Source organism: Syngnathoides biaculeatus, chromosome 10, assembly GCF_019802595.1.
Source record: "Syngnathoides biaculeatus isolate LvHL_M chromosome 10, ASM1980259v1, whole genome shotgun sequence".
Lineage (NCBI taxonomy): Eukaryota > Metazoa > Chordata > Actinopteri > Syngnathiformes > Syngnathidae > Syngnathoides > Syngnathoides biaculeatus.
In genome coordinates this window covers 12,455,693-12,472,417 of record NC_084649.1, presented here as the reverse complement: position 1 = coordinate 12,472,417, position 16,725 = coordinate 12,455,693, and the positions used below count along the sequence as shown (strand labels likewise).

General features: G+C 37.6%; 1 protein-coding gene across 1 annotated transcript; it reads left to right on the top strand.

Annotated features, from left to right (window-relative positions):
- Window positions 1-243: 243 nt before the first annotated feature.
- Window positions 244-15,981, top strand: slc11a2 (solute carrier family 11 member 2). The gene is made up of 17 exons (XM_061832342.1): window positions 244-420; window positions 3,511-3,591; window positions 5,021-5,160; window positions 5,352-5,471; window positions 6,139-6,258; window positions 6,895-7,001; window positions 7,101-7,171; window positions 7,261-7,328; window positions 7,415-7,570; window positions 7,699-7,857; window positions 7,931-8,017; window positions 8,637-8,756; window positions 8,858-9,007; window positions 9,138-9,211; window positions 10,337-10,490; window positions 10,651-10,704; window positions 14,265-15,981. The coding sequence occupies exons 2-17, from the start codon at window positions 3,558-3,560 to the stop codon at window positions 14,334-14,336; spliced, it is 1,686 nt and encodes a 561-aa protein (XP_061688326.1). The 5' UTR covers window positions 244-420; window positions 3,511-3,557; the 3' UTR covers window positions 14,337-15,981.
- Window positions 15,982-16,725: the final 744 nt, after the last annotated feature.

Genomic DNA, 16,725 nt, shown 5'->3' with positions numbered 1-16,725 from the left:
TTAACTTTTAATGATGGCAATCAAATAGGATCAGCTCCGGGTCACCGGTGACATAAATAAGGATACGTTGTGTGAAAGTTTAGAGGAAGAACAGATAATGGCAATAAGTGGAGGGAAATTATTATTCATTACCTATTCATAATAAAACAGCAGAAGTCTTTCTACCTGGCAGACAAAAGTCAGGCATAGTAAATATGAATACATTTACTCATTGACCAATCAGAGCAGTGTACGTTTTATGAGCATGCGTAGTGACTCTTGAACCGAAAGTTAACATGGAAAGATCCGATAAGACGCGGATGAGGTCGACTTCAACCTGATAACTCGATTGACCTTACATTTTTATCCATGGTACGTTTTGGATATCGGACCCCATTCCCGAAGTACACTGTTATTGCCTCTACCCGACATTGTAATCAGGTAAAGTTGTTTGAAATACTTTGGGAAATGTCCCTTTAAATGACATAATCCAGCAAGCTAGCTTCTAGCATGTGTTAGCTTGTATGTTTATATTAATGGCTACTTTGTCAACCCACCATGGAATTTTAAAAATGTTAATTCGAATGGTTGGTTTTGAGTTTTCGATAAAAAAAGGAAATCAATTTGGGGGAGGTGTCTTGTTTTCTTTTTACTTTTCCTATCCTGTTATGTTGTTGAAGGATTAGAAGAAGTTACACTTTTTGATAACAATTACTTAAAAATAATTAAAAGAACTAAAATCAACAACAGTAATACCCCTTATCATCATCACCATCTTCACATTTTATTACCGTAATCTGACCAATGTCTTTTCGGCATATCTCTTTTCTACAGCCTGTTACTTCACTGGTTTACTCACTGCTGCAATTCGAGTTGAATCTGTGCACTGTCGTGTACCATTGCACCTTACTAACGTCATAGCTCGTCACTTCACCCCGATGAAACAGTTTTTGCCTTTTGCCTATAAATCTCAGCGTGACAATGGAAATATAAGTTTGCCAATAACGCGCTTCCATTACAAAGCAAGTCTACATTTAATGGCACAGAATTGTTGGAGGGGTTCTGCAACAAGCTAATTTAAGTTTGGCCATGCCTGAGAAATATTAACTTCAAAATGACTTTAGCTACACATTCGTATGTTAACAAGAATGCTACTCAAATGAAATGGTTCTCCCTCTTTTGCCAAGGTTAACATCACTTATAGATTGCTATATTGAATTGACTAAGAACGGCACTTGAGCCTCTCGGACTGCACTGTTATAATATTTGACAGTCCTTGTTCGTTTGGGAGTTGTCACAGATGTGCACTTATGATTGTAAAAGCTGCCAAGTGCTGATAAAGTTTCTTATCTCAAACTTGATGATCTTTTTTCTTTCAGATCTGGAAGAATGTCATTTATTTTATGTAATTTGATATTATTGTGATGAATTGCATACAGTTGGTCCCTCCAAGTACACAATGTATTCTGTGACACTGATTGATCATTGATATTCAAAACAACAATTCCCTTTTACTATCCACTTTTTTTTTTTTACTAAGTTCTTCCAGAGTCCAAACTGTCACCACCATAAAACCTCAATTAACTGCACAAGCAATACTTTCACCCTTATGTTCTGTTTGTTAAATATGAGCTGTTTTAACACCATTCTTTGACCATAAAATTTGTTGATGTTACTTGGGATGCATAGGAACTTTTTTTTCCCCATCGTTTCTGATTACTAAAATCTTGCTTGGTTCTCGAAACCAATTACCAAGATATATATATATATATATATATATATATATATATTTGTGTTTATATCAGGGATCTTCAACAGTTTCCATGCTAAGGACTGCTTAAACTGATGGAAAGCTGGAGCAGGGAACCGTACTTATGTATATTGTATACAATTGTGTTTTATGTCTTTTTCAGTATTTCACTATCAGTATTTGCGAGACTGGAATCTAATGGATGACATAAGACGTACCCTTCGCCCTATTAGAATGTCACTGTAGTGTGAACAAGATATTGTTACATATATGTCAAGTCTAATAAAAATGCTCAGTCCTTCCAAGCATAAGCAGAAGTTCTAACAAATTCCTTAAATTCAGATACACATGTAACTGCTTCTGTTGTATCGTAAAGGATGTTATAATCATTCTGTCAAGGGGATTTCTTTGAAGGATTTTACTTGGATCATGTGAACTTGTGTGGCCCACTGGCCTCATGGAATGACTGAACATGTGACCCTTCATCAACTTTTAAAATGATTGAATCGACGACGGAGCCTTTAAATTCAAACATAATCCCTTAAAGCATGCTGGTTTTTACCCGTGTTTGGTTTTCCATAGAAAATAACACTATACACATTAAAGTAAGGACTTGCCCCTGCTGTTTCAGACGCCTCCCCCCCCAAAGATTTAGAATTGTCTATGGACTCCACAAGGTTAATCATTCAAAGCACTACATTTGTCAAGCTGAACCTCCTCCAGTGTCTTTAACGTATTTTTTCTCCTACGCATCAAGATGCCACATGACAGCAATAAAATACTACTTTTGTAAAAAAAAATAGCTCCCTGAAGCAAACCTATACTTTTCTTGCTTTAGCCGGATCATTACAATTGTGAATATTTGACTTTTTCAGCAGATAACGAAAGATTGTGAATAAATAAATCAGTCTGAAAAAGCAGAGGAACACTTAAAACCTAATATGACTTGTTCAGGTGATGTTTTGAGTACATTAACATTTTTAATTACCATACAAGAGTAAAAATGAGTATTGTTTAAAAAAAAAAAAACTAGTTATCACATATATCCCTTTTTGTATTTAATTCTTTTTTTTTTATTGAGGAGCTGACAATTTGTACTTCCTAATCTCACAGAGGTGAAAGAAATGGTAGAAAACACTACAGTCATGCTATCATGATGTTGTTCCTTGTTTATTAAAATAAATGACTGTTGTTGCAAACGGTGTCAAATGTAGACACATTTGTAATATTAATTGCAGAGGAAATGAAACTCTGACTTGGGAGAGAAGTGGATTTGTGTCACTTGGCACATGATCTGACAGTCACGTGCCCATCCTGTGTTAGAGAAAACTTTAGTGTTTCAAGGTTCCCATTTCATCCTTGGATTGCTGATTTCAAAGTTATGCTGTGTAAAGTTAAAAAAAAAAACTCAGTGAGGTGGGAGGTTTTATGCAAATGGAGGAAAAACGTTTCCCTTTAACACTTACTGGAAGTTAAATGATTGCAAAAACAATGCACAGATTGGGATTAGTTCCCAATTGCAACATGTCAAATAAAATCAATTAGATGTCATAAAAAGTGTAAAGCATATGTATCCCCCACCCCTGTAACACCCTCCCAAAACAATGAAAATGCCGAGCTCAGTTATACCACAAAACACATATTGCATGCCACAATTGCAAAGTAATCAGTGTTTTTTCTTTTTGCAGTAAATGTTTTACGAGACAAACCCAAGTGTTTTCTGAAAAATCTTGCAGGTTTAAGTAATCTGTTGTGTTTTTTTTTTTTTGTCTATTTGTTAGGAGGCTGAAAGTGATCTCTCGAGTTCTCAGGATTCCAGTGGCCTGCCATGATGAAGGCCCAGCAGGATGGCGAACTCCAAGGTAACCCATTACAACAACAGAAATCTGAGCAACGTGCGCACACACCTACAGTACTTCTTTTGACATTAAAACAGTGTTGCGCATTCACTGTAAGTCAGCCACAAGGCCTTAAAACTATGTTTTAGGTTTTTATGCAGTTATAAAAGTAGCTGTACATGCCATGGAAATAAAATGATACAAACCTAGACAGAAGTTCATGTATATTGTCCCGGTTGTCTTGCAATTTTCATTTATTTTTTTGGGGTGGGGGTCGGGGGGGAGTACTATTTTGACAGTTCATTTAATGAGCTTGCTTCATGAGTGACGTTAAGGTCTAAAGTTCAGTTTACTTTATTTGTCCACACACGTTGGTATGTTGACACGTTTCTTTGCCATTCAGTTTTCCCAAGGAATTCTTTTTTTGTTGAATGTCAGGATGTTTTGACATTTGAAGGCAGAGTCCTATAATGCAGCGTCACGGGTCAGTAAAGTCCACATTAGTGTTTGGGGCCAGTAGTGGTCAGTGTTGAAGGAACATACTGTAAATATTTTTGTATTGTGTTCTGAATTTACCTTTATGATATTTGAATACATGTATGTATTGTAAAGGCCCCTCGAAAAAGAAATAATCCATCACAAGGGGCTGTCCTTTAAATCGATAAATACATAATTTAACTAAAGCAGGAAAAGTGGAAGCAATGAGATATTTACCTCTGCAGCTTTTAAATTTACATGAGTACCTTCTCCCATGTAGTTTATTTTACCATGGCTGCTTCTACATGTCAAAGTAATTAGTTCATGGCAGGATGTACAGGCCAAATATTTGTAGCTTCAAAAAGTGTAGCTTAATGTACTTATGAGTATTATGGGCGTCATCTCATGAGAGAGTAAAGTTGACTGTTTTGCTTTCTAGTTAGCGGATGACTATTAACTGGCTAACGGCTAACCTATTAACAGGCAGCAGGTAATCAGTCTGTAAGTTGACTGTTGAGTGTGTTTTTGTTTTGGGGTTTTTTTTGTTGTTTTTTTGTTCAGTAAAGCGATAAAAATATGCACAGGTGACAGTGTCAATCCACTTATTGGGGCAATGCAATCCTTGTTGATAGGCTATATTAAATTATTAAATAAACTGTGTTGCGATTGTAGACATGCTGTTGTGGTACATAAATTCTTCTTTACAGTAGAGTAGTTACACTGTGTTTTGTTTTTGTAAGGGTGAAATAAACCCACAGTTTGAGCAGTCTCTTTTTTTTTTTTTTTTTTTTAAAGTCTGCTTACTGCCATGACTCCCACTTATTTCAACATTGAGTGGTGTGTGATTCTGAAGCAACATTAGTCTGTTTGGAAAAATGATGACTGCTAAAGCTACAGGACAGATTTTTCTTTGACTTTTGCTTTTATAATCATTTGTTTGATTCTACTTTTTTCCGTCTTTTTTTTTTTTTTATAGAGGGTTCCCCTCATGACAACGGCGACATTCAGACCAACCAGTACAACTCCATCTCACCTCCGTCCTCCCCCACTGACTTAGATCAGCCCTTCTCCACATACTTTGAGGAGAAGGTGGCCATTCCCGAAAATGTCAATCAGGTATTGAATAAGCACCACTCATAAAACAGAGGCCTGTTTTGTAAATTTGCTAAATTCAGTGATGTTTATGTGATTCTAAGACCATCGTTAAAATCTTTCAAGTATAAAGTGAGATGAATGGTACTTAATTAAGGCTTTTACTCAAATTAAAGGAGATGAGTCACTTATGTTGTTCCCTTGTTGTATTTCAGGTGTTCAGTTTTAGGAAACTCTGGGCTTTCACTGGACCAGGGTTCTTGATGAGCATCGCTTACTTAGATCCAGGGAACATTGAATCTGACTTGCAGTCCGGAGCTAAAGCTGGATTTAAGGTGAGCACTTAATGTCACAAAAACATACAGTGTTTTGGTTATTTGTGTGTTATTTAAGTGGATGTTTCATCATTACATATTCGTGTACATCACATTTTTTTTGCAGCTGCCGCCCTAATACTCGCGCTTGCAAGCAATATTATAGAGCAGCTGGGTGCAACTAGTTCATTGTAGCACCGCCCATCCTCCCTTCATAACACCAGGCCCCGCCCAGGGGCCACACCACCCAATTTGAAAATCACTGGTCTACATGATGTTTCAACATGCAATGAAATTCCTCAGTTAAAATACTACATCATCTGCGCAGTTAAACATTTGTATCAATCTTGTGAAGTCAAAATATGGATTTTGTGAAGAAAATCAGAGATTTTCTATGCAGGTCATATTGGACACTCCTAATGCGGCCCTACAGGGGGCACAAGCCAGTCCAAACTGTTGGTCGGTCTCAAGCCAAGAAAGATGAATAGGGTTGTGTCAGGAAGGGCACATCTCTTAAAACTTTGCCAAACAAATGGCGATCAGCCAAAGAATTCCACACCAGATCAATTGTGGCTATGGTTAACAACTTCTACTATCGGCGCCATTAACCTAAAGAGCGGCGGTAGGAATTCAGACATTCCTACGTCCATCCAATAAATCTCCTGCGCGTCTTGTCTCTCATCCTCAGCTCTTATGGGTGTTGTTAGGAGCCACCATCATTGGGCTGCTGCTGCAGAGATTGGCAGCACGTCTTGGCGTCGTCACGGGGATGCACCTGGCGGAAGTTTGCAACCGGCAATATTCCACTGTGAGCATCCACAACTCCATGACATCTGTTCATAACAATGCCAACTGGAAAATCCAAGGCATGGATTGTGTGAACTACTTTCTCATACAGTGGCCAATGCAAAAAAGGTTGACAGTATAAGGAATTATTTTCCATTACTAGTATTCTATATAATCTAACAGAATGTATTAGAGTAAATATAGAGTGCAAGGAAAGCCCTATAGAATTTCTCAAATTTATTCAGAAATTGGTCATGAATATGTCATGTGATGATGGTGTAGTAGGGCAGAGCTCCACCATGACAGGCACCTGGTCTGGCCAGCATGGGTTCAATTCCCGCTCAGTGATGTTATGTGGCCTGACTGGCAACTAGTTCAGGGTGCAGGCCTCCTTTCACCCAATGTTAGCTGGGATAGGCTCCAGCACTCCCGTGAACATTGTGAATATAAGCGCCTTGGTAAATGGATTCTCTTCAACTCCAACATAAACTTCAGCTTTACAGATAGCATTTCTTTGGTCTCTGTGAAAGTGAAGATAATTTCCCCAAAAACTGCTATTTGAGATTTGGTGTTTCTTCCTCAGGAAATCATTCTGAAATGTTTTTTTAAATTTTTTTTATTTCCATAAAACGGTAAAAATATCCACATTTTCCTGCAGGTGCCACGAATCATCCTATGGATAATGGTGGAGTTGGCGATTATTGGGTCAGACATGCAGGAGGTGATTGGATGTGCAATAGCTCTCAATCTTCTGTCTGTTGGCAGGTACCTTTACAATCGTATTCTTACTACTACTTTAAGAAAGTGAACTATTTCTATCATACAGGAAGTTGATCACATTCTTCCTTTTCCTTCTCCCTACAGTATCCCCTTATGGGGTGGTGTACTCATTACCATCACGGATACATTTGTCTTCCTCTTTTTGGACAAATACGGTATGGATGTAATTATTTTAAAAAAATAATAATAATAATAAATCAAGTCTGCCCTCAATGCTGACACGTTCTTTTTATCCCTTTTGTAGGCCTGAGGAAACTTGAAGCTTTCTTTGGCTTTCTTATCACTATAATGGCAATAAGTTTTGGTTACGAGGTAAGATTTCTTCTGTATTTCTCACATTTATTCAACAAAGGAATCAACAACATGTTAAACCCTTTGCTTTTTTTCCCCCTCTCTAGTATGTGGTTGTGAAGCCAGATCAGGGGGAGGTCTTGAAGGGCATGTTTGTACCATACTGTGCGGGATGTGGGGCCACACAACTGGAGCAGGCTGTTGGCATCATAGGCGCCGTCATCATGCCGCACAACATCTACCTGCATTCAGCTCTGGTCAAAGTGAGAATTGCTTTTCTCTTCAAATATGAATAATTTATAAAGAAATATGTTGGAAAAACTTGAGTGATTGCCCTTTTTGTACTCAGGTTAATAAATAATGTGAACTCATTCCATTCTTCTTGCACCAGTCTCGTGACATCGACCGTCAAAATAAAAAAGAAATAAAGGAAGCCAACAAGTACTTCTTCATTGAGTCAACCATCGCCCTCTTCGTCTCATTCCTCATCAACGTTTTTGTTGTAGCCGTCTTTGCCCAGGCTTTCTTCAATAAGACCAACATGGACGTGGTGGGTATACTGGAGTACTTCAGCAATTGAAAACAAGTACAATATAGTACTTATCTTTATTTTGTTCTCGCAGCACAATGTGTGCAATGCAACCAGCATCCCTCACCAAGATCTATTCCCGCTCAACAATGAAACACTGGAGGTTGATATCTACAAAGGGGTAAGTCAATTTATCCTTACTTGCTGTGGTAAGTTTTAGAAGTTTAAGTTTAAAGTTCATGGACAGTAATGACCGGAAGAGTCTAAGCAAAATGCTTTATTCCCAATCCTACTGACGATAGCTAACTGCCTTACGTACTGTTACCTGCAGTACTAACTTTCCACCAATTGTGCTAAAACAATGAAGGGTGTTGTTTTAATAGGTACCATAGCATAGATTTGTATGTGGATATACTGAACCTGTATTGAATATACAGGAAAATAACTTGAAATCTGGCGCCGACGGAGCTTCGAAGGATAGAGACACAATATCTGTGTCGACCTATTTTAGTCTAGGTCTGAATTTTTTTTCTTTCCCTTCCCCACCCCAAAAATAAAATATCAGCAAATTGCCAAAAGTGCTATCAAAAGGTGTGTTGCTGTGGAAGGTGAATAAATGTCACTGCGGCTGTGCAATTAATTGTATCGATGGATTTAGTTGAGATGCATACAATGATGTAAAGATGCCATTGCACACACCAAACTTACTGAGTGTTTTTTTATTTTTTTGCAGGGAGCAGGGGTGAATACATTGTGAAAAGTACTTTTTGAAAAGGTGTAATTACTGTATTCTTAATCAGGGGGTGGTTCTGGGCTGTTTCTTTGGTCCCGCTGCGCTGTACATCTGGGCCATCGGCATCCTTGCAGCAGGGCAGAGCTCCACCATGACAGGCACCTACTCTGGCCAATTTGTTATGGAGGTATATTTTAGTGATTGTTGATAATATAGATTGGAACAAAGAAATGCAATGTGGTTCTGTTTTTTTCTTCCTTATTATTATTATTATTATTATTTTGTCAGGGTTTTTTAAACCTGCGGTGGTCTCGCTTTGCACGAGTGCTCCTCACCCGCTCCATCGCCATCACACCAACACTGCTGGTGGCCATTTTTCAGGATGTGCAGCATCTGACAGGGATGAACGACTTCCTTAATGTGCTACAAAGCATGCAGGTCAGATGGTGACTCAAATTAAAATGGTTGTAAAAAATGTAGAATTTACATTTTTTTTAAGTACCTGTTGGCTGGTTTGAGATAGTTTGGTAGAGGATGTGTACAATCAATTCGTCTTCTTGTCCCTTAGCTTCCTTTTGCCTTGATCCCAATTTTGACCTTCACCAGCCTGACGTCCATCATGAATGACTTTGCAAATGGCATGTAAGCAAACAATCTACAAAGTGAAAAAACTGAAACCATGTTGACAAAAGTATTAAGACACTGTACCTCTGAGTTAATCCGTCAGACCCCATCCCATAGTTCCTCCTCAATCTTGTGATGTAGAATAAACACAGTATGTCACAAAAGTGAGAACACCACTCACATTTTAATTTTTGAATTTTTTTTTCATGTTACAACACTGAAGAAATGACACTTTGCTAAAATGTTAACTAGTCAGTGCTATACACACTTTTATGGGATGGCGCATGTAATTTTCCTTGAATTTTCAGTCCTTTTAGGTGTAAAGGCAGTGTGATACCTTTGCCAACATACTGTAGTTTAGTACCGTAATTTCTGCCCTACAGAGCGCACCGGATTATAAACTTCACCCACTACATTTGTAAAGGAAAGCCCATTTGGTAAATACATAAGCCGCACCTGTGTAAAAGCCGCAAGTGCCCACATTGAAACCCACATTGAGATATTTACAAAGAAAGACTGTACATAGAATTTTCAAAGTTTTAATACCTTAGCTTAGCTTAACATAGCAACAACACGGTAGCACGAACAGGGATGGTTAAAACAAAAAGGCATACCGGTAAAAAACAAAACAAGAAACAGCCGTGGCAGCTATACAGTAGCAGTAGCACAGCAATAACAGAGCCGTTTTTTAAAAAAAAAGAAACATACCTAAATCTGTGAGACGCGGCAGAAACACACTAGCGTACCGCTAGCGCGGTGCTAACAGGGCCGGTTTAAAAAAAAAAAAAAAAAAAAAACATACCAGTTAAAATCACTGAGACGCGGCAGCAACACGCAAGCACAGTGCTAAAGCTAGTGCAGTGCTTAAAAAAAACAAAAAAAATAAAACATAAAACATACAAACGACACATATATTCCACTGGTCTCACGCTTACCTTTTTCCGCTTGAGTACCCCCTTGCAGCCGTTAGGAAAAAAACATGTACAAATTAGCGACATCACCGCATAAGCCGCAGGGTTGAAAGCGTGTGGGAAAAAAAGTCGCGACTTATAGGCCGGAAATTACTGTAGTTGTCCCGATTGTCCTTATACATATTTCACATAGGTACTGAATTAAAGTATCTTTATTCTTGTTTTCCTTCAGGTTTTGGAAGATCGGAGGTGGCCTTGTTATCCTTATGGTTTGTTCCATCAATATATACTTTGTGGTGGTTTATGTGGCGACTTTAAACAGCGTGCTGCTCTACATCCTGGCCGCTCTACTCTCCATCGCCTACATGTGCTTTGTAGGCTACCTGGTGAGTCGATTTTACTGGAACTAATTTGTTTTGGAATGCTTTCTAACGCCGGTATTCAAATACAAATTGTGACAGTTGTGTGTTTGCCAGTAATACGCACACAGCATTTCACCCATGGTCTTTTCTGTTACTTGACTGGTCTTTCCTGTCTTGTGTGCAGGCGTGGCACTGTTTGGTTGCCCTGGGGGTCTCCTGCCTGGACTTTAGCATCCGGGTAAGCAATCGACCTGATCTGTTAGTAGAGGAGCAGTCTGAATACGACTCCTAGAGATGAACAGCACAGTAACCAGAAGCATTCATCTTTCTTCTGAAGACTCTTGACCGCTATACTCTACCGGGACTGTTGGAGTTCATGACAAAGCGTTTTCCCCGTCAATGATTCATGTTTTGTTTTGGGGTTTTTTCATATCCGGCGTGCTATCAGAAGGTGCTCATGGAAAGTCCACATTCGAATAGTGTTTGACTTTGCATGGCACACTATAAACCCATTCCTGTAAGAATATGATATTAGAAAATCAACAGGGTTGAACACAATTTTTTTTCAGGATATTGATTTTACAATTTGCACCATGTTTGCTTTCATATAAGAGACCAGAACTATTGCCAGTTTATTATGCAATGCAGAAATGAAGTATTTTTGTATCAGTTATCAGACTGTTGCAGTAGACATGGAACATCCCTCTAAAAAAGTTTTTTTGTCGCAGGCCACATTGTAGTTACGGTTTCCCTCAAAGGGCCCTTATCACTGTGAAACCATAAAAATCTTTAATCACTATCATACTTACACATGAAATTTATGAACTAGATTTGTTTTAGTTTTTGGTATTAATGTTTGGTAACAAGAATGCTTGCAATATCTCAACATTATCATTCATAGTATGACAATTTGAAATTTTGGTACAGATTTTAGCAAGAATCATTGAACCTGACACATGATTTGCCTTCACAGGCCACATGAAATCATGTGGTGGGCCGGATCTGGCCCCCCGGGCCTTGAGTTTGACACCTGTGCCCTCCAGTAAAAAGCTCAATTAAAGGAAGATAGCATTTAAGTTTCAACAAGCTTAAATTAGTTAAACTTGCTGGTCCAAGTCAATAAAAGACGCACAATATATTCACAGGAAGTTTCAGTTGTATTAGTACAGTTCTACTTAAATGAGTGAATTAATATCAATGTAGGATTTTCCGAGGTATCCCCGTCTATGTCAGTGCCCCCTCCGTTATCTCATATTAGCCCGATGTAGTTAAGACTACATGTCCAAGTATTAATCGATGCAGTAATGCTTGCACTGATCCTTCCTCATGTGTCCTGATACACATTCTTAGGGTCTGTTCTGAGAAGTGGGTCGGCTAAAAGCTTGATTTTCTCTTTTTGCAAGGGACTATGAGGTATTTGTCTGTTTTCTTCTAAATGCTGACTTATTACTCAGTAAGAGAGATCAAATGGGAGCAACACCAGGTCACATGAACTACTCCAAATTGATTAAGTAAATCCTTTAAAGGTAGTATAAGCAGATTTCCATATACCAAGTCGAATGCCACAAAATGGCAACCCGATATCTGCAGTATTTGTGCTTCCCTGGTAAATGGTATATTTTTGCTGTTTTGGGCGTTTCTTTATGATCATGATGAATGTTTTATCCACATTTTAATCCAAAATTATGTGATTAAAAGTGAAGAATCCCACTCTAGTCGTAAAATTTATCGTATCTTATGTTGCAATACTCATTATGTCATTATGTATTATGCTGTAATACTAAAATGTCTTTATTTTGTAACATAATGGGAGGGTGAAAATAAAAATTAGAAGAGACTGATGCACGCAAACAATTCTCAATACAATTTTCTTCCTTAAATCAACCTTTCTGGAGCCATGCATACTAATTTTACAAAATAAAAAAATCAAACGGCACACCACCAAACAAAAATATTGAAATAATATCTCAATCTATTCACAAGTCTACTTACTGTGTGTGAAATCTAGCCTGTTCAATTGAGCACAGCCAATGTACTATATATATATGAGTGTATTTCTAGTCCTTTCTGACATCTAATGGAAGAGCATTCAATTATCCTGGTTTTCCAAAATATGTCACTGTAATAGATGGTTAGATGAACAAATATACATATTCAAATTATTTTGTAGTAAAATTACAACAACAACAAAAGCATTGTAAGAGACTATGACGCAAGCGACTCTTTCATTCTCTAAGATGTCAGTTTTGTGTGTTTTGATTTCTTGGACAAGTTAGAATCGTTGAAGTTCTAATTGGAGTTCGTTTGAGACTAACTTGCTGAAGTCAAATGTAAACCTTGCGGGACAAATAAAGGGAACATTTACTTGTATAGAAGTATTTTTAAAGTGTTGTTTTTGGAGGGACTCGCTGGCAGGACTAGCTTTAATTTCAGCGCACCCCAAAGGTATAAGAATATACTGTATCAACATATGACATGGCAGTATCTCATGTTAGTATGCTCTTGGTGTCAGTTCTGTCTTACCGCTACTATCACAGATGCTTGGCCCTCTACTTATTTTTTAATAGGTAACTATCAGTATTATTGACATCCCTTCAAAGTGTTTCAATCCAAAACAGTCAGTGGCGATTCAATGCTCACTCGCTTATGTAGTACAGTTTATGTAGCAAAAAGAGGTTTACAAGTTAGCTGCAGCTGTACCGCGGATGTTGTGAGATGTGTTGATACTATAAAGCCACTCGTCTCCACCGCATTCCTACTTGGTCTGTAAATCAAACTCTTTTCGATCGTTCACCAAAGCTCATCATTATCCCAATGTTATGTTCAACCTCTGTTTAGCAGAGTTTTGTTGGGGGAACAAAAACACTATATTAAGTAGAAAATATACTTTTTGTTTACAAGACAAATATTTTTTAATGAAGGCTGTAAAATGAACAAGCAGCACAGTTTTTAAAGGAATTTGTTTTTGTTTTGTTTTTTTAAGGGGAGCATATGGAGTGTGTCGCTGCTTTACATCCACTTATGAACACATCATTGTGATTTTTTTTTTTTTTTTTTCCTTAAAAATATGTTCACTCCTTTTGTGGTCGTACACATTCGGTCTCTTTGAGAGGAAACATCAATTCAGTCTTGTGTAAATTTTTTTTCCCCCCTTTTGTTCAATTCTCAGTTTGTCTTTGCCGCTTGCTGAGACCCGCCATTTGTACAAAATAAACAGGAAAAACTGCATACATGGGCAATTGTTGGTGTTGTATGTATGAATTCTAATTAATTTTAGAGTTGTGAAAGCGTGTCTGATCAGTTGCAAATGCATCCCAATAATATTATTGGACGCTGGATATGAATTAGTGCAGAAGTAATTATGATGGGACAGTTGCAGTGTATGTAGTGCAGAATGCTCTCTTGCAGGATTTTCCGTGGTTAAATTGATTGAAGGTGAGCACCCTCTTACTCATTAATTCCAATCAACAGTCTTGATCATACACCTTCCCTTGTTTGTATTTTTTTTTTTTTTTTAAATTGAAATCACCACATTGATTTTTGCAGTTTCGCTGATCCACGAAACGGTCCAAATAAGTGCAATATGTTGACGTTCTTTTCCTCTGTGTTGTTCTGTCCATTTGTTTTAACTTATGTGTTGGATTTACAATGGCAATGTATAAATTGATTAACAATAAGTGTAATCAGTAAGTTTTTGTTGTTGGTTTATTTTCTTTTTAATAAAATGATCCCCTTTGTTAAGTCTTCAAGTGTACCTACACTGATGAAATGTCCATCTCTCATTCCTCTCTCCTGCAGATGGGAATCGGACGGCATACGGACATTTACTTACTGAACGACATAGACGTGGATGTTGTGAACGAGAGATAGGAGAGCAGGTAACAGAAGGACGGCTGTCAGTGATCGGAGGTCCAGAACGCCAAGTGGACCGCTGCAATATAGCCAGGATCTTTGTGCCTTCCACGTTAACGTGCTCCTTAAAATGTCTGATACTGTTGTTGTTCCGTTTATATCAAAATGCCTTTGCAACATCAGCCAAGTTTCTAATTACAAGGGTACATGTTGCACTTTTATATGTGGTTGAATAAAAGAAATGCTATACAGGAGAAGAAAGTACCCCAAAACAGCAATGCCAAAAAAATTATTTAAAATATAATAAAAAGGCAAATTAACATATATGAAGTGGATCAAACAAAATACTTTTACATTGATAATGTTTTTAGCTACTTTTAAATTATTTAAGAAAAATATGTGAATAATTTTTAAGAAATGCCATTAAGAAAAATAAAATGGCATGTTCATCTATGCCACACTGTCCCCAAGTTATTATTGAGGAAGTGTTTTTTTATTGGGTCTATTTTTTGATAATGGGTATTTTGTCTTGAAAGGGGTTCCAAAATGTTTGTATTCTGTTTTTCTTCCTGTTTTACAAAGTGCCAACTTCATTGGAGTTGAAGTTTGCAATTAATCTGTTGGATGCTGGTTGAATTTATGGAAGGAAACCTGCTAAGTGCAGAATGTGCAACTTTAGTCATCTCATGTGATCAACACTATTACTTGGTAATATAGTTGGTCATTTCTCCTAAGTCCGCTTATTTATAAGATGAGCATATTTTTAAGTGATGAGCTGGGAAGAAAACTATATTTAGGGAACTGCTGAAAATAAGACAATTCGAGTGTTGCATTGCGGGTGGTAGCTTTCAAATGTAGCCTTTTTTTGTTCAGTATGGTGGAGCACTTGCACTAATTGTGAATTAGCAGCTTTACGATGTAACTCGTTGGTGTAATGTCCTGGTATTGTCAACACAATCATTTTTTTTCATGCAACCATTTCTGCTGCTCATGCGCATCTTTGCCATAATCAGAAAATGGTACAAAATGTTGAAACCATTGAATGCAGCTTGGTTTAAATAAGGTTGACTAAATCTGGTGCCGCCTCCTGTGGGCCTCACAGTTAAACAAACTCGAATGTTTCTGCAGGATTAAGTCCTGAACCAAATATGTTTTTAAATTATCTTTTATTATTACTATTCATGTCAATGTCTCCTAGTTGTTCCCCTTTAAGCTAAATGTGGTCAAGAAAATGTATTTAGATATTTACGTATGGTCTGTCCCACTTTACGGTGCATCAATGTTCACTTCTGACTGGATTCACAGTGCTTTATATATTCTTGGAACAAAAAAAGAAGGGGAGGGGGGGGAGCTTTCTTTTATAAACCAGATCACACTTGAATCAGTAACAATAAAAATGCCATTTTAGCCATGCCAAGCTGAATGGTAGAGGAAAATATGTATGATGTAAATCACTTGCTGACCACATCATGTTACATGATAAACCAGCTGGAAGGACAAGAAACTGACTGACATTAAGTAGATGTCTATTTTTTTAAATGATAGTTGTATATTTTGACCGTATCGGCACTTTATTGTGGTTATTTCAAAAATCATGGTTGCATGTATAAAGGTATACCTTGTCTTTGTAGTTTAATAAACGTGGGAAGAATGTGAACTTCAAGGCGTGTGGTGTCAACTGCAGCATGTCCATGAAAATGCACTAAAACATGTATTCGATTTTACCATTGCACATTTAATCTGATACACATGGGAGCTAGTAGGAAATTAAACGAAATGTGTCCTTATAATTTTGAAGGCTGGCGGTTAGCACATAAATATACTGTATGTAGTTTTGTGGTTCTTGGTTCAAATCTCCACTTTGGCCTTCCCTGTGGAGTTTGCATGTTCTCTCTGTCTTGGGTCACGCCCACCACGAGACGGGCAATATTGAAGTAGGACTGAGAGCATAGTGCAAAACAGGCACGTCATTAGAATAACAACAATAAGATGGTGCAAGAAAGACAGACATAAGGATGTCAAATGTTTATTCTGGGATTTTATTCAGAATGGATCAAAAAAGATGAACATGTAGCCCACTCTTTGAGATTGAATTGGATAATTTACAATTTTTGATACATCGACATATACATATTGTATAGCCTACCTCGAAGTGTTACTTGAGTAAAAGTACAAGTATCTTGGCAGAATATGTATCTGCTATATCACCATTTTAGTTAAAATGGTGAAGTCAAAACAGTTTAACTAGTTAAAGTCATATTTTAGAAAGTTACGTGACTAAAAGTCTTGAAGTGTTTGGAATTTGCTGTACTTGAATATATAAAGGGCGGCATGGTGAGTCAGATGGAAAGCGTTGGCCTCACAGTCCTGAGGTCACGGGTTCGATCCCGGATCTGCCTGTGTGGAG

Excerpts from the sequence above, each read along its gene's own strand:
- slc11a2 (XM_061832342.1), top strand. The coding sequence starts at position 3,558 with ATGATGAAGGCCCAGCAGGATGGCGAACTCCAAG. Across the intron at positions 3,592-5,020 it reads GCAGGATGGCGAACTCCAAG|AGGGTTCCCCTCATGACAAC; the intron begins GTAACCCATTAC and ends TTTTTTTTATAG. Across the intron at positions 5,472-6,138 it reads GAGCTAAAGCTGGATTTAAG|CTCTTATGGGTGTTGTTAGG; the intron begins GTGAGCACTTAA and ends TCTCATCCTCAG.